This window comes from Homarus americanus, unplaced genomic scaffold (genome assembly GCF_018991925.1).
Source record: "Homarus americanus isolate GMGI-L3 unplaced genomic scaffold, GMGI_Hamer_2.0 scaffold74, whole genome shotgun sequence".
In the NCBI taxonomy this organism is placed as follows: Eukaryota; Metazoa; Arthropoda; class Malacostraca; order Decapoda; family Nephropidae; genus Homarus; species Homarus americanus.
Genome location: NW_024716951.1, coordinates 5,241,755 through 5,260,415, shown reverse-complemented (window position 1 = coordinate 5,260,415; position 18,661 = coordinate 5,241,755). Strand labels below are relative to the sequence as shown.

General features: G+C 35.1%; 1 protein-coding gene across 3 annotated transcripts; it reads left to right on the top strand.

Moving 5' to 3' along the window:
* Positions 1-73: 73 nt before the first annotated feature.
* On the top strand, positions 74-18,032 carry LOC121858698 (PHAF1 protein CG7083-like). 3 transcript variants are annotated; one of them, XM_042355282.1, is made up of 9 exons: positions 74-284; positions 3,749-3,831; positions 4,825-4,952; positions 5,094-5,253; positions 5,682-5,901; positions 7,009-7,211; positions 7,442-7,615; positions 12,477-12,617; positions 13,748-18,032. In XM_042355282.1, the coding sequence occupies exons 1-9, from the start codon at positions 221-223 to the stop codon at positions 13,805-13,807; spliced, it is 1,233 nt and encodes a 410-aa protein (XP_042211216.1). In that variant the 5' UTR covers positions 74-220; the 3' UTR covers positions 13,808-18,032. The 3 variants fall into 3 exon arrangements, with proteins under 3 accessions (XP_042211216.1, XP_042211215.1, XP_042211218.1); XM_042355281.1 differs by having other exon boundaries at positions 12,471-12,617; XM_042355284.1 differs by lacking the exons at positions 12,477-12,617; positions 13,748-18,032 and adding an exon at positions 8,316-9,882.
* Positions 18,033-18,661: the final 629 nt, after the last annotated feature.

The window sequence follows — 18,661 nt, the reverse complement described above, 5'->3', positions numbered from 1 at the left end:
TCTAAATATATTATTGTCTATTTAAGGCCCTCTATAAATAATAGATTAGCGCCAAAGTCTTATTTGTTTTAGTTTCTTTATGTTGTTAAATTGAGAAGAGATGCGGAAGGCCAGAATAAAGGACGCACAAAAGTTCTGATACGTAAATCATGAGAAGGACACTTCAACTGTAATGAAGACGCTTGAAACATTGTAAGGAAGGCTGTGTGAGGTGTACAGTATGTTGGAGCTTGAAGTTTATCCAGAACAGTCACTGAGCTCAGAAAAATGGGACTTTGTTTTAGGTAAGTGGCAGTATCCAAAATCACTATCGTCGTGTTCATTGTTTACGAAAACAATGTAATCTTTGCATACATTGTAATGGAAAGTTTATCTAAGTTTTAAGCAGGGAACAGTGCTACTTAAGAAGACGTTTGGCAGTTGATAAGGCAATGTATGAGAACACCTCTATCACCAGAAGGAGTTGTTCGATTTTGTTCATTTTTTCCACAGATGTTCTTATCATTATAGTAAGTATTTTAAAAGAGGCGACATCTACTAGAACCTATTAGAAGCTGACCTAACCAACCAAAGAAACCCACCTAACCTTACCTAACTTCCTAGCCTGGGGTCGGACCCCCCGCCATATTAAACAAAAAGTACTTATTTTGATATCTGGTATCAATGAAAGCAAATTTTTTGAAGCATCATCTTGTAATTTACATTTTTAGGGTTATTAATCAGTTTAACACATCTTTAAATTGCATAGAAGCACTTACTCTTAGGCAATTTCTACCTCATATATACATTCCTCAACCCTTGAAGCCTCTTGGAAATGCATTACTTTCAGAAAAATCGCACAAGTGAGGAACACCTAGGAAATTAGATAAATAAATGTCCACCCGTCATTTCTTGTCTGGAGCCGTGAGGCATGTCACACTGCTTGCCTATGCTCCCTTCCTGGACTTGCATCTTTTTTTTTTTTAAACGACGCATTTCCCATGGAAACGAAGGTCAGATCTGAACAAAACACATCAAAATACATCATAAATCAAACTTCTTATGAAAAAATTCGAGGGTGTGATAAAACAAATAATTACCTTATTTAGAGCAAATAATTAATTTCTTCATGTACAAAACATGTAGAGATATCATTATCAGTTTTTCACCGTGTTTTACCCTAAATTTCTCTCATCGTTCATGCTCTGCCCACTACAGGTGATTTATGATCATAGAGAAAAAATAAATAAAAAAGACATAATTAAAATAAAAAGTTGGCGCTGCTTTTACAATGTTTACTATAATGATACAAAAATCTGTGGAAAAAATGAACTAAATTGAACAACTCCTTCTGGTGGTAGCGGTTCCTCATAAAATACCGTTGATAGATAAATGATTTATACGTACATATTTTAATAATTTTCATAAAATCAACCTAAATATACCCAAGCTGTGACCATACTGATGAATACATTGGATTAAAATAATAATGCTTGATATATATATATATATATATATATATATATATATATATATATATATATATATATATATATATATATATATATATATCATTAGCCCAATAAACACGGGACTTCTACATACAAGCATTATTATTTTAATCCACTGTATTCATCATTATGGTCACAGCTTAGGTATATTTAGGTTGATTTTATGAAAAATATTAAAAAACAGAGCAAGTTTTAAAAGACTCTTTTGTAGGTTTTTAATTAGGTGGATTGTTTTACTTCATTACTCTATATCTAACATCATCTTGATAAAATTACACGGGAAAAGGGAAACAGCGGAGCATCATGTGTGCTACAGGATGGTTGTGTGATGTATGTGTCTTCTTCTCTTGTGAGTTGTCTTTTTTTTAATTTATTTGTGGTAACAGGGAAATATTTTCATATAAATATGAATTGAGTACATTTTCATTTAGCTCTGCCAAATTATTTATTTTTTGTTTTATGACTAGATAAAACAAGAGGGAAAAATTGTTTTTACAGTGTGTTAGTCTATGTTGGTAAGTGATAGAAAACATATCCATGAAGGAGGGTGAAGAGGGAAAATGATGAAGTTAGTGAAGAATGACATTCTTAACAGCTTTTAATGATAAAAAACTTGTGAAATACAAAAATTGTCTCAATAAGAAATGTAAATAAACGTTAAAAATGTATAAGAGACAAATAATGTTGGGTAAAGCGCAGTCCGCAATAACATATGATGCGTGTGCAGGCTGAACAATGACTGGAGCATGTGGGGTTGCAAGTCTAATTTTCTTGTCATTACCAGATCCTTCAAGATTCATAACCAAATCAAGTGTTTACCGGTAAATACCCAATTTTTACCATACCGTTTTTTATGTAAGAACCATTCACCAGCATCCCACCTTATGTGTTGCTATACTGAGGCAGCTGCACAACTGCTTATTCTTACTTGCGCGACATAATTATGTTTACTCAATCACATTACACCCAATTTGCATCTGCGTTGTAAATAATGTGTTCACTAATACATTCGTTGTGTTATGAAAAGACACGTTATAGGAGAAGAGACTGTATTCTAATTTGTAGTTGCAAATCAAGAGCTTCCTAATGCTTGCAATGAGTTCTTCTCTCCGTGCTGTAACTCTGTCTTTGACATTCTGGCAATTAAAGAAAATATCCCAAAACTACAATATATTCTGTAATGTACAGGCGTCCCACTATTTACTGTAGGGTTGTATTGTGAAAACCCTAAAATATATTGAAATGATGTAAATCGGGACCCTTTTTATATTAGTTTCAATGGGACACGTTCCTGGCCAGTCCAACGCGGACATGTAACACAGAAAAAACAATCCTACATTCATTAAACAAATTAAACAAATTAAACAAGACTCAACACGTCAATACTATAATAACAAGCCCAGTCATCATCATGCCATAACCTCTGGGTTATCGACATTTAGTGAATGTATAACTTACACTACCCGAATTAGCTAGATATCAGCAACTAAGCATACCATATCACTGCCTTCTCACATGCTGGTAACATTCCCATGTCCTCCACACACCTCTGTTTTGCACAGGTCATCACCAAGTGCCCAGCCCTCAGTGAACTTAACCCCTGTATCTCACATGCAACAGACGTCTTAAAGGAGCTCTACAAATTACCTCTTATGTTCCCTTGTAAAAAGACGATTGCTATGATCGGTGACATCAATATGACACTGACAAGTGGAGGGAAGGATGCACTTCCCCAGTGTTTACATTCCGTGTCAATGAGTTTAGCCTAAAGATAACTACTGTGCTGTATTGTTAATGTGGATTTTGCCTAACATAAATTGGTCAAGGGGGTTAAAACCTATTTTTAAGGTGAGGGTCCCAGGCGATTTTCCTTCAGCACAAAACCCTCTAAAATATCTAGTTTAGGTGTACAAGAATAGTAGAGTACTGTATTAGCAAATGACCAACTTTTGAGGTGGTTCCCCTGAAATAAGGTACTACAGAAATCAGGAAATATTCCATAAAAAAATGAAGAAAATAATGTGGTGGAGTGAGGTAGGTAATGTTATCTCATGTTACCTCTACTTGAAATTCAGATACTGTACCCAGTAAAAGAAATTTTTCTGTGTCAACTAATATCTTATTCAGTACATCAGTAAAATTAACAAATGTATTAATTTTAGAGTACGTATCCCATTGTGAGTAGTAGAAATTCTAATTTAATCAACCCTCAAAATGGTGCAACTCTTTTTACTTATATTTTGTTTCTGACTTGACAGGAATGCACTTCAGTCAGGCTGTGGCGATAATACAGCACCAGGTCGGCACCATTCGTGGTGTTCAGGTCCTTTACAGCGACACCGTGAGTAACATCCAACAAGTTCATGATTTATTGTCTGAGTTCTGCTTGTTACTTTCTCTAAGTGGATTAATGCACATCTCTCACTTATCATTTCATATCATTTTCTTTCTCCTCTGTCTCTCTGTCTTTCCATTCTCTCTCAATCTCTCCCCTCTCGCTGTCTCTCCTTCTTTCTCGCTCTCCCCTTTGTGTCCCTTGATTTACGTCACACAAAAACTAGGAATGAAGGAAGGATATTAGATAGATATAAAATTAAGAAAATGTTTGCAAAAAAAAAAGTAGAAAATAATGTATTTTTCAAATGTATATCTGGTTATATTTCCTGTTTGTGCACAAAATTGATTAGATAATATTTTTGTAGAATGTACTGTTTATCCTTTTAATTTCCCTGTGTATACTTCCAGTGTGTGATAATACAGTACAGGGGACAGATATGATATCTTGTGTATTTAAATGTGCTAAAAAAAAAATTATGATGTTCCTGTTTTGTCTTTTCAGAACTTATTCTCTCAGGTACAATGTGTAAATAATAGCAGTACTCTTGAAAATCTTCCCATTATCTAGTAATTTTATGAATCTGAAATATCACCTACAATGTAGTTAGTTAAGTGCTGTGTTTATGTTTTTTTATTCAGACTTGCGAGTTGATCTCTTTACTGTTTGTCTTGGAAGATTTGTACAGTAGCTGTCTAAGGCACATATACAGTACTGTACTGTGTGTTTCATGAAGATGTCTTGGATAATTCAGAGATCATGATGACGTATGCTAAGACTAGAGTAAGGCACATGTTACTCTGTTAAGAATGGAGACATACTACAGTACTCAACAGTAATTTTAAAGAAAAATAAATTACAATAATTATTTACATCACGGTTAATATTATATAGTTTGATCTTTTGAGAAGCGTTGGAATAGTAGCTGTACTGCACTGTGCTGCTAACAGCTAAACATTTTGTATATTCAATATACTGTATTCCGTTCATGTGTTTCAGACCTTGCTGGAGACTGATCTCATCTTGAACCTCTCCAATGATGGTATTCAGTTGTACTTTGACCCCGTGTGTCAGAGGTTGAAGGTTATTGAGGTGTTTAATATGAAGACAGTCAAACTAAAATACTGGTGAGTCATCCTTGTGTACATCTGTATTGTGCTGCCATTAGCTGAGTAACAGATAAGTGTATAACATAGAAATTTTTATTATTTATAAGGGTAACAAATGTGTAATATTCACTGACCTTGAACGGCTGAATTACTTTGCAGTGGAATAGCTTTTAATTCGCCGGAGGTCGTCCCAAGCATTGAACAAATTGACCATTCGTTTGGGGCCACTCATCCTGGCATCTATGACTGGGAGCGCCAGATTCTTGCGATCAATTTCCCTGGGCTCTCCTTCTTCTTCTCTGTAGACCAGAAATACCAGGTGAGTTATATTAAAAAGATGGGCAGTCTATGGAATCCAGTTGTCACATTGTAGTATATTGCCAGAATGTTGAGGGTGGATTATGTGTTGTGGTCACTCTATAAGTGGTAAGGTTAGTATGAACGAGCCTGATGACTCAATTTAGTGTTCACGGTGAGTGGGTATAAAGCATTGTAATCACTGTGTGGGGTAAGTATTATCTTTGTATACTTTGTAAGGTTGGGGATATCGGGAAGTTGGTGTGGATTGTGTCAGTGATTTTTCAACATTTTATTGCCATTCCTTCCTTCATTTAATTATACCCTATATAAAAGTAGGACCAAAAGAAAGATAGTGTTTAGATGTCTAAGTGTTCCATTGTGCATTAGATATTGGGTATGGAATGTCTGAATGTAGATAAATACTCAAGTAACCGTTTTTTCCACCAGCCGTGCCTCAACAAGGGCTTAGGTTCACTACAGTTCCCCAGCGGAGCCTCCCCAGTGGTGTCCAAGATGCTCATATATAGTGGAAACAACCCCAATGACACCAGAGCACCGCCCTTGCCCTCTTCCTGTATACACAACCTTATACATCTAGAGTCTCTGTTGGTTCTCAGAGACATGGGCAAGACAAAGGGCCTGAAGCTCAACCTTTTCACTGATGATGGTAAGTGCATTACCAGTTGAACGCCTGCAACTAACATTAACACATATTGGATCTTTCCAAAAGCTAATTAACACTAGTTATGATCGTTATCTGTGCAGAAATTTACAAAGACATAGAGAACCTTAGAGAAAATTTATTTTCATGCAAAAGTTGGACCTGTTTCTGACCCTTTGACCTGAGAATTTGTCCTGTGTCTTTTTGACCATAGGAATTGCTCCCCATCCTGACCCTCACTAGTAAACAAAACCATTAATCTGAAATATATCCTTAAGATGTAGAGTGTTCAGTATGTACACATGTTGAGTAGATCAGCTCCCTTCATACTGACAACACACATTAGTGTTATGTGCACTGTACAGTATATACTTGCTCTTTGGAGACTAAACTTGTTCTGAGCATCTGGAAATGTTATTGATAGTTCACAATTTCTTGTACCCTCCCCTCCATCATCATCATTTAATGTCTATTTTCTATGCTTGTGTGAGTTATCCATGATTGCCTAACGACATGGTGTTCTGGTTACCATTAGGCAAATTTGAAACATGTTTTTCTGCTGGATGACATTCTTATTGCCAACTTACTTTTACAGAGTGGGAACAGGGCATTAAGTATGGACTACCAAGTGTCCTTCTATTTGAAAACCTGTTGGGCCTGCCACTTACCTCAGAAATACTTTGTGTCATTTCCTAAAATTTAAGGTTTTTAGTTGGTTTAAAGACTTGGAGAAACATAGACTGAGTTTTGCACAGGTACAGATGCCTTACCCAATTTTTCTGTACATTCAGTGAATATGCTGGGGGATTACTGGACGTGGGAGACACTTTCTCACCCTTACTCCTGTTGTTAGTGAGGTTGTCGTTGGGTTATTTCTTTCTTTTTGTTTCTGCTGGGGAGAAAATCATTCATCTATTTAGAATGACTTTTTATTGATCTTGTCAGTACTGTATATATTTAGTATTTGCATATTTTTCTAGTCATAAAATGAACTGCAGATCTTAATGATGAAGTGTAAAGTATTTGACCAAAAAGCTTTATGATAAGTTTTTACCATAATTATCATATGTACAGTTTTTATCATAACTTTTCCACCTTTATTGAATTTGTCAGGGAGGTCTCGCCACCATGAATCTCGTCAGACGTTCACTCGAAATATTCACTTTGGGGCTTCGTGTCAAGAAGTAGCAGTTGCTTTAGGGGCGCCATCACGAATTTTCTACAAATCTGAAGACAAGATGAAGATTCACAATGCCCATGCCCGGAAAGCAACCACACGTTCTGATTTCTTTTTCAACTATTTTACTCTAGGACTGGTATGTTTGTTGGCTCTATTTGTTCACTCTCTGATTTATATAAAATTCCTCAGTACTGTAATTTTTCTCTCTTGCTGGAGCAGAGTGGTCAGGATCAATAATGTCTCTCCCTCATTCACTATCATGTACTATTGTCAGCTCTCTAACCAGATCCATTCTACCATGGCTTATACGAGTGGAAAGGATTAATCTTCAAACATGTACTTACTGTATATTAATTGTCTTCACAGGACATCCTCTTTGATGCCAAAACTCAGCGTGCCAAGAAGTTTGTACTGCATACCAACTTCCCTGGCCACTACAACTTCAACATGTACCACCGATGTGAGTTTGAACTCCCTCTTACGGTTCCACGTCAGCCCGAGGATGCGACGCAGCTCATCGACCTGCCCTCGACAATCACGGTACGAAGACTAAAGGATCCTCGACAGTAATTCGATGTGGCTGCCTGAATGAGATTTTTATGTGGATCAGATACATGGAGTCACTGAATGAATGATGCCATATGTAATTGATATAATTAGCATGACCCAAGAGAAGAGTCTGTAGTTTTGTGATAATTTCTTCCTGTAGATTTACCTTTAGAATTATTAGCTTTATTGTGTTCATTAACATATTTTCTTACCATATAACCAAAAGCACTGCATGCCTGTAGATGAAATAGATATTCATAACTTTTAGTTACAACACAGTAAGAAGTAATGACTTGGAACCTGCCCTCCTTCACGTAGCACTGACGTTTCTCAGAGAAAGTGAAGTTACTGAATCACTAAAACTTTCAAGGATAGATTTTATAGAGACACTCTTTAATGGTTGTTTTAACTGATAGATCCACAGTGGTAATGGAACAAATTATATTTTTTATGTAAAGATATTGACTGAAGCATGTGTAAGAGGTTGTGTGTCCTGTGAAGTACTGTGAATGAGCCCAGTAGCATCTTATATGTATTAATGTTATAACTTGAGTTGATTTTAAAATATAATTCTTTTTGTTTTGTTGATTTTCATCTAACTCCCGAACACCTGTTCATCGCCGATCTTCGACTGGGGAATTACGTAACGACCCATCCTTGTGCTCTCGCTTTGTGTTGTGACTATGGTAAGAGGTTTGAAAAAAAGACAGGCCCACTGTGCCTTCCTGGGTTTGAGTTAAAAAAAATTAATCAGTTATTAAAAGAAATTCCTTGTGTAGAATTTTGTCATGTGTGAAGTTGTTGTTTTGAGTAAACTGTTTAGCACATTTAATTTATTGTTCCATATTATGCACTAGGAAAGAAATTACCCAACGACAGAAAATGTTTTCTCAGTACGTTTCTTCTCCAGCCTAATTTTGGTGGCTTGGCTTAACTTGGAATAGGTTTAGTTGGGTTACTGTGTTTGGTGTGGTTGGGTTAGGTAACTTTTGATTGGTCATGCAGTATTATGTTAGGTCAGCTGCTAGGTACAACTTGTAATGTATTTTTTGTAGAGTTGTGTCGTGGGCAGAATGCTTTAAGGTGGTGCTGCATGTACCACCCTTGTGACTAGTGGGGGATGGGATCATATATAAAGATTAAAGTTAGATACGAGAACAATAATGGAGATTTAATAATGTAGTCATAACTGAGCTTTTAAAGACTTGCAAGTATTCCTGTAATTATTATACTGTAGTGTATTAATGCTTGGGTCTTTATAGTTGAAGTGTGATGGGTCTGTTCATGATAGATTATTTAAGTGATTTGATGCTTTGATACAGTATTTTTACATGAAATCTTTGTACAAGTTCTGTTAATGGTCACAATTCCCTGCTTGTGAGACATTAATTCAATCCTGTGGCCAAGCAGGGTTAAATAAGTAGTGTTGTTAGTTCCCTGTTAGTGAGAGCAGAAGGAATTTTAACCCATTTGTCTATCTGTCTATCCCCTTGTCTGTTAGCAATGTATGTTACCAGCAACTACTTCTATCAATTTCATTTACCACAAGTGTGAAGTGCAGAGAAAGTTGATTTGTGTCTTGCAAAAGTTCGCTCATTTTAAAATTGGCGATATGGCTGTTATTTATGAATTGCTGTTTTCATATTAGAGATCTGGATCAAATATTCTTTATGGATTATGGGTTTGCCAATTGGGAGGGGGTGGGATAACCAATAGTTTTTTTTACACCTGTATTTGTATATACTGTACAGTATTGTAAATACCTGTAATATTTTCTGTACCACCCCTGATGAATGGAAGAGGTTATATTGTATACAGTAGTAATGGCAGATGAATTGTGTGTGTTTGAAAGTTGTCATTGTTTGTTGATAGATATTATTTTGTGTAAGTGACTGTAGATATTATGACAAGTTATAATTTGTTTGTTACAGTTGTAGTTGGGCAAGAGAAATATCAAACAGAATTGGTTTAAACTTTGTGGGGACTTTATATAACAGTAACATGAGTGTACTTGCAGAGGGACATTGGTTTACACCTGATCTCTCCCCGTACACCCATCTTCCATTACACCTCAACTTGGTATCAAGATTGAGAAAAAAAATTACATAAAATTTTTAGTCCCTTGATGAATGTCCTTTGAGTACAATACTTGCTTAGATTTTTGAGCTGTTTAATTAATTTTCTGCACTGTGTGGGTGTGTATATTGCTCAATGACATCTTTTAGCTCTATACTCTGTGGATCTAAAGAATATTGAAACCAAGGATTGCAATAACATACATAATTTAATAATACTGTCTAGTCCATTAGATATTTAAGACTTCACTGATTTCTTTCTTTTATTTCTTGCACTCCTTTACATACGCTTACAAAGGTTAAAAAGCTCCTCAGTTGGTCTGTGTGTCTTTCTTTCTACTGTACATAAGTGTTTTGATGAAGCTCTTGGTCTATATATGTTTATCCATGAGCCCAAAAATATGATGTGTGATAGATACACAAGCATGAAGGAAGTTGAAATTTATATACTACATCTCAAATGAATCGCAACTTTGTCTGTCCTCGAGTGTCTCAGGAATAATGGTTTTTAATTCATGGCAGAGGATCATTAATGGTGCTCTCATATCTATTCAGTCATATTTTTGTTGTTTTGGCCTTAACGTGTGATGCTGAAGTGGTGCATGTAGGACGAGGGTACTCTGGGTGGTTTTAATAAAGCTCTATTGGCTATATCTGAAGCTAACTATTGTCGTGTACTTTTGGCTCTTGCTACCTTCCACTGTAGCTAACTGCTTTTTCATGTGAACTTGTGCCTTTCCTTCCCATCTTTCTAACCATGTTATGCAAGAGGCAGGGGCAAGACAGTGCTGCTAATGTTTAACACAGTTTCATGTTTAGGTTTTGACCATCACAAGTACTGGTGACTATAGCACGAGTTTCACAATGGTTTCAGCTCACTCTTGATTTTTATTTTATGGGTAATATGTGAGATGGCTTCATTAGAATGCCAATATGTATTTTTTTATATGAATTATTGATTTGTTTGTTATTTGTATATACAGTAATGAAATCTGATTATAATGTTTACTGAGACTCAAGATATGCCCGAGAGAAAGTATTTGAGAAATTGAAGAAAGTGTGTAGGTTTATCACATTGGGAATAAAACTGGCAAATTTAAGAAGTGAAAAGTTGATTGATATAACCCCCTTCACTACAGAGACACCACTTTTAATATTATATTTGACGAACGCCAGATGATTTTATTCAGTACAGAGGGGAGCCCGTACACAAGGGGGTTAATAAAGCATTTACATGAAAAGTAATAAATAAATTATATGTTATGCATAGGTTAAAAAGGGGGATTATTTTATTGAGGAATGTTTCATGATTAGTACCAGAACTGCACAATACTCTTATAATCCAGAACATTAGTGTGACTTTTCAAGATTTCATACAAGGGTTTGTGTCAGACTGGCTGGCTGGGAGTTTTGAAGAGTTAGGTTTTGTTCACAGTGGTTATACATTCCTTCATTGGTAGGTTAGGGATATAAGACAAAGGAGAGACGATTGAATTTGTAATAGTTTGGATTATTTTCACAAATTATAATCAGATTACTGTACATATTTTCATTCTTATAAACCTTTTCCTATTGTGATGCAAGGTGGCTGGACGGGTGGTGATCCCATGATATGTGCAATCAGCACATGTGGGTTAACCTGCTCCCATGGCAGGATGATAGTCCACTGTAATGATGCACCACCAAAGGCAAGCACACCCTATAATGTACCCTCTTTATTAATGAGTGTATTAGGGTTTGTGTACGAGGAGGAAATATGGTCGTGTACTGTATTCTGATTGGGGATTGAACCTGAGACTATTTTCTTGTGAGGTGAATGATCGCCATTGGGTTATAGAATCTCATTACATAAGAAAATAACTAAAAAAAATTTAATGCTGTTCCCCATAACTTGTAGGATGGCAACCCTCAGGAGAGAAGGGTTAGCTTAGCCCTGGGCATCAACATGGCTAGTGGCCAACCAGTGCACACCACAACAGAATATCACCCCACTATACCTGCTTGGCCATGTGATTGAACTCTTGTCTCAGAGGATGGGAGTCCAAAGTGCTACCAACTGAGCCATGGAGCCCGATAAATTTGCTTAGACAGTATTGATATACATATATATATATATATTGATTAAAAGAACAAGACACAATATTGGTTTGATGTAGATTACTGGAACCTTTGTTAAAGAATTTTAAACATATGAAATATAAATGTTCGATCAACTGGTGTGGTACAGAAAAGTGAAAATTTGTTTTTTACTCACAAATTAATTAGTAGATATATTATAAGTAAATTATTGTGAGGATACCACTATCATCAATTACCATTGTTCTTCATCAGCATAATTGAAATTATAATGAGAATTAGAATGAAATAGTATTTATTTACTAACTTGAGTGAAGTATGGCATGCACTCAGAGGGTTAATTGATGTACTGGACTGTATTATGGCATAATTTTTGAGAGAAAGAGAGGCTTTGAGTGGTAGTAGAAGTTCCTCAAGTTACAGATAAACCTTGTGGACTTTATATGTATGCAAATCGGTTTTCATAAAATTTAATTCACTTCTGTATTTTTCACTTAAGGTTAAATTATCTTATTTTATCTTGTAGTTATATTACTCTATGACATACACTGTATAGTAATATTGAGGTTAGTGTACACTGTGTTCAGCTTGTGTGTACAGTAATACTCTTGAAGTTTTTCCTTACTTAAAAATAAGTTGACCTAACATAATGTAACCTAATATAACTGAACCTAACCTGTAATTCTTACAAATAGGTGCAGAGCGTAACACTGTGGGACACACTAGGGTCGAGGATCAAGCCTCGAGGGCGGCCCGTTGTTCTTCACCGATCCTCTTCTACCAATACATCTAATCCTTTTGGCTCAACTTTTTGCCATGCATATCAAGATATTATTTTTGAGGTATGTTGATGTGTAGCTCAGTGTGTTTATGTATCTAAGTGTAGTTGCAATTTCGTGAATGCAACCTAAAACTTTTGATCTTCATAAAAAAGTAAGCTGCTGCCCTCACAGTAGCATGAAATCAAGCGATTGGAGAGAGTGAGAGTGAGAGGAAGGAACTCGGTGAATTCATGCAATTTTGGTGAAAACTCTCGACTAAGAACTGGTTGTGTAGATTATTTATGAATGCAATGACTTGCCTCCAAATAGAGGAAAGTTAAAGAATGACTAGTGTATGGGAGTCATATACTAACCATGCAGACAAGGTGATAATTGTGATGACCAGAAATAATATAGATTATATAATGAGAGAGATTAGGAAAGGCATGATTCTATAGGCCAGATACCTGTATTTTCAATAAGGAAAATTGTCTGAATTCATGAAAAGTCGAAATGTTGGTATCCATTTCTTTTGAGCATAGATGGAGGCATACCAGAGTAGAAAGTAAGATGTTTTACGTTGGTGTTGTGTTGTGGAGATGTGAGATTTTGGGGTACAGTGTAGTAGTTGTTTAAAGAGGATCAGGTTAGGTTAGTAAGGCTTTCAAAATCTTGGGAAGTACTTGGTATTATTCAAGAATTTCTTCCCATGAATGTTTAGGCACTGGTGTTAAAATATTGCATTTAGGATTGTATTAGTGATAGGTATAGGTGTATAAATGCACAGAGTATTGGTTGATTTTGAAAGCCCAGGATTAGGAAGATAGAATGCTAAGTGACTAGTTTTAATAGAATGGTTTACTGTATATAGCTGATGAATTAAATATGCTGGCCATAGTGGTCAGTATACCGGAAGGCATAATGTATGTGCATCTCTTATGGGGAAATAAACTTTGTAAAGATTCTTAAGTGATGGTAACATGTATTGGAAAAAAATGGGGGAAAGCTAAAAAAAAGAAGGATAGAATAGCAAACAGATTAGATGGAAAAGTAAAGGATGATGAAGTATGGAAAAGATATTATGAAAAGGGTAGGTGAAGTAAAAGATGATAAGCAGAGTTTGAACAAAGAGATCACATGGGAAGATGACACTGCCCACATTTAACCATGATGCTGCACACTTTATTACATTGTGTTCTGTTTATTTTCAGGTGATGGCCAATGGTCATATAGCATCAGTAACTTTATATGAAAGTGAAGAGGCTGCATAGTACTGGTTCTAGGATGGTGGCAGCATCTGTGGGAATGTAGAACCAACCACACGAAACTAGAAGGCACTCTCTGTTATCGTCTGAAGTATCATCCACTCTTTAACTCCTGTACAAGTAAATTATATTCTGATGGAAAAGTTTGACTTGGAAAATGTGTTCTTGTAAGTGACATGTTATGCATCAATAGTCAAGAGAAAATGAGGAGTTAGGTGATGCTTGTTTATGAATAACACCTTTTGTGATGTGAATATGCTGTGTTGGTGTTACAGTGGGCTGTGCTGTGTTAGGATGGTGGGGTAACAGGGAGCTGTGCTATGTGAGGATTGATAGCAGAAGTACTTCAGTTGATAAAAATATGGAGGGTAATGGAGAACTTGCAAAAAGTTTCCCTAACATTCTTTATAGCTGGTCACCAATCCGTATGCTCTCAACATCTGGCCTAAGATAAATTAAGAAATATATGGGATGCCCATTGGTCTTGAGGCTGAAGATAGTGAGAAAAATGTTGAAGTGAAGACTGTATTGTGGTTCTTTAGTGTTTGGTACCTATAGTGTTACCAGAAAATATGTAATGGCAAAATGTTATGTGGCAATTTTTAATTGAAAAAAAAAAAGTTTTTATTTGAAACAATTTTTGTATAGTTTCTCTAGTTAATATAAAGTTCTTGGTACTAAACATTGTACAAGTTCATTATACCTTCTGAGTTTTACAGGATCAGAAGACGAGGCTCATAACTAGCAGAAGCCATATTTTGATGTTGCTAAGCTTATTTTATAGTTATCCATTATCTTAACAGTAAAACAGGCACAAAGACAAGTGTAAATATTTTATTAGTCATCTATGTCAGTCATGCTTGTCAGAGAAAATCTATTTTGCTGTTTTCTATTTTAATTTTCAAGATTATTACCAGTAATTTAATCTTTGGAGTTTTAAGGTTTTTACCAACAAGCAACACGAAAGAGGCCATATTTAATTATAAAAACGAAAGAAACAATTGGAATGATAAGTTTTTACTTTTATGAGATTAAAAAAACAACAAGAAATATGTTAACAAAAGCTCTAGATTACACACACACACAAACAACGATCAGAGGAATTTTCAAAGTAGAAGAGCCTGGAAAGTGGACCAGGTTTAATGTGCCAACCTGGAGCCTGAATTGTTAAAGATTCATACATTAAATTTTCCCCTTAAATGAGACGAGAGGATGCACCTAACTGGCTCTCCAAAGCTTCCGTACAGTACCATATTGGCAGCTAGGATGGAGTCTGCCTTACATAAATACATCCTCTTCCCTTTTTACGGGGGAAATGTGTTGTCTGAATCTTTGAGAGCATTGACCTTGGGAGTATTGCAGTAGTTTTATGTAGACTTCTTCAGTTTTATTGCCACTGATATATTGTTAATTGGTAAGTAATGGGGAAAAAACAATATCACGGTGGTCTATTTAGCTGCATCAAGTCTGTTGTGTAAGCACCAATCCTGACACACTCACTGATGGAATTTTTGTGTAGGATGCAAAGATGCATTACATTACGAGTTCTTGGTTTTGTTATGGTTGGTCTGTCATTGTTTGGAGATGTATAGTTTAGTTGTTTCCTTCAGTTTTTATTAATTTAAAGATAATGAACATGAAAACAAGGTGGAGCAGTTAGGATTTTTTTTGTTTTAACCAGAATAGGAGTTTTGGTAAAGCTCAGAATTTAGAAATTTAAATCATTTAAAGAGTGTTCAGTGATTCAGGTTATGAGAATCATTATGCCAATTATAGGCATTAATGCAATAAGATTGTGAAAGTTATAGAACAAGTTATAGGTGCTGACAATGTGGTACAAGGTGATGAAAGTTTAGGTATGTGTCATTCAAGTTCAAGTGTGGTTTACAGTTCATAGTTTTGGGAAGGATTTAACTTCATAAATCAGGAGACAGAGACTTAATTATTGGCGAAATGGTTAACCTAACCTAACCAAGTACAGTACACAACTATAGTCACATGTAAACAACACCAACACTAGAAGTATTTCATATTACGTAACTGTTTTGTACATTGACTTTTAAGGTCAGTTTTTGTTTCCAACTGCTTACACTTTTATAGATTAATGTAAAATACTGTAATGAGATAACAATATACAGTGACTACAGAAAGGGAACAACAGTTCAAGAATATATAACTTGAACTAACAAGGTCACAGAGAAATTATTTTTAAAGACCCATTGATTGTTAGGTCAGTTGGGTAGTGTTCGCTCAGATAAGGAAATATCATTTTCTCTCTGATGGTGTTCCTCTCCTAAATATAACAAAATTTTAAATATATACAGACTATCTTGTATTGTTGTTGTTAGATAACTACAGTACGTTGTTTTCTTTGTTTACCGTGTGTACGGAGTAAGAATATATTGCAATATTTCATACTGGTAATCTGCATTCAAATTATTACCCGTCAGCTTGGATTAAATCAGAAATCTTCGTGTTCACCGATATACTCGAGCAACACTGCTTTAACAAGTTTATATATATTATGAAAAGTGAAATTATATTCTATATTTTTGTCAGGTAATGAAGCAGTGAGTCATCAGGATGGTAGCTACATTGACATAGGGGTTGAATTAATGTATTTGGCTTCAAGTATTGTAACATGTCTGTCCACTGATTAATTATACCAGGTGTGTGATGGTCATGTGGGATATTTTATTGCATCATTCAGTTGATAAATGTAAGAAAATTGTTGGAGTGAGTTTTTGGACAGGATAGGGGAACTTTTGATGGCACAGGTCAGTCAAGAGAAAAAATTCCCACTTACAATTGTTTGTATCCTTAGACATACAGTTTATGTAAACAAACATAGAACAAATGATTTTGTATTGCCATCATTGGGAGTAACAAGGAGCTTAGTGGAGTAAAGGGGAAATGCCATAATATTTACAGTTTCCATGACATGAAACTAACTTCATATAAGACATGTTGTGGTGTTAATGGATATGCAGATCTAAAATGATGTGTATTTCCTCTTGAAATTTCCTCCGATGTTGGTCACTTAGTTTCCAATCAAGTCTTTCAAATCTTTATTGTTACTTGACATATACATACAGTTCTTATTATAAGTCATAAGGTAAGATGTCATAGACACAATTTTGCCAAAAGTTCAGTTAAACTACTACAGCAGCGGTTAGTGGTGGGATACTTGGATTGAGAGAAAAGTAGTTAAATTAGGTTGCTGGACAAGGTGGGTCCCAGTCTTAACAGGCCTCACTTTAACTTTATCATTAAGAAAGAGGTCCAGGAGGAGTGAAGTTAATTAGGTTTGAGTTCCATTAACAATGGGTTCCTAATAACTGGGGTTCCTTTATGACTGGACCCTGCTCCTTTAGGATAGGTTATGTTGAGACCTATAAGTCTGAAGCCTATTAACCAGTCTCCACAAAGTCTTGAGTAGTCCATCACTAACTGAGAGAGTAAGTGTCCTAGGTAGATAGGTACCTAGGCACATAAGTTTCCAGGCTGTTGGCAGTTTATGACCCAAGTGCTTTAATGAACTAACATTCTAAACTTCCACTTGATAATTGCTTTGTTGCTGGAAATGCAATAAGGCTTTCAATAGTGCTTGACTGACTGAGCTGATTAATATACAAGATGCTGAACAGTTAGGATGTAAGTCTTTAACAGTGTGAGTGATTTAAGTTGTTTATTTACCTCGATTTTAGTTCAATTTAATGTAAATTAATTTTTTTTCATAAAAACAGAACTTTAAAAAATATTGAAAATATATAAGATACTGTATTTCAGTACTGTACCAAAAACATAATGTATGGCAAGTTATACAATGAAAGCAATTGTGTATTCAAATATTTTTTAATTGAATGAAACCTGAGAAAATCTTCATTTTAAGGACATTACTTGTATTTTGTTTGTAGAGCGTATCTTCCTATTATGTTAAGTAGCCAAAATATTGCCAGAATCTCATGATAACAATTTCAAGTACTGCATTGTATTGGTACTTTTGCTTGAACAGTTTATTTATACTCTATCTGTGTATTGCACTAGCTAACTTGCTCAGACAGTGACACAGGAATCTCTATAAACAGTTTGGTATTAGCTACTGCAAATAAATGGGCTTATAGTGATCACTATTGGCTATTTTTTTTATGAATGACTAAAGTAAGTACTGTAGCATAATTGCTTATAATGGCCTTTTTGTGTACATATACAGTAATGTTTTTTTTTTTTTGCACACTGGAGTGAACTGACTCTTCTTAAATGTGATTGACTCCTTGTCGATGAAGTTTACAAATTGCATTTTAAAAAGTACGGCAGACTGTATCAGTAGGCTTACAGTAAAGATTATTTTAATTAAATTAGAAATACGATGTGTAAAGCAAAAGTAGTAGATATAAAGCAAACTATACAGGAGATGAAAAGAAGTATAGTAGCTATACAGTACTAAAGACAAATTATCCTGTGTCCTGCATAAAGTTGAGTTTAAATCTTTTGTTATAAGGTTTCATGGAGAAAATTATTCCAGTTTTTAAATTATTTAAATTGTTGATCAAGTTAGTGTTGAGGATTGTTTTGCTCTTGATAAACTGATGCTTTGAGAGAATTAAATACAGTACAGTGTGTATCATATCTAAGAAAAGGTTTTATTTAATTTCTTTACATGTCTGGGTTATGTTGACTCTGGAGCAAAAGTATCATACAGTGTACATGTATGTTCATTATATAAGGTAATCTATACTTTACCTCAGTAATATGAATAGCATCATCAAAATATCTTGGAACTGTATTGGATACAGTGAAATTTTAAGGAATGCTATATCTTACCCCCATTTAATTTTTGTAGTGTTTTTTTACTATTAT

What these genes read in the sequence shown, in the direction of transcription:
- LOC121858698 (XM_042355281.1), top strand. Translation starts at nt 221, where the DNA reads ATGTTGGAGCTTGAAGTTTATCCAGAACAGTCACTGAGCTCAGAAAAA. An exon ending in AGGTCCTTTACAGCGACACC is followed by an intron (nt 3,832 to 4,824) that starts GTGAGTAACATC and finishes CATGTGTTTCAG; the next exon opens with ACCTTGCTGGAGACTGATCT. An exon ending in ACTATTTTACTCTAGGACTG is followed by an intron (nt 7,212 to 7,441) that starts GTATGTTTGTTG and finishes TTGTCTTCACAG; the next exon opens with GACATCCTCTTTGATGCCAA.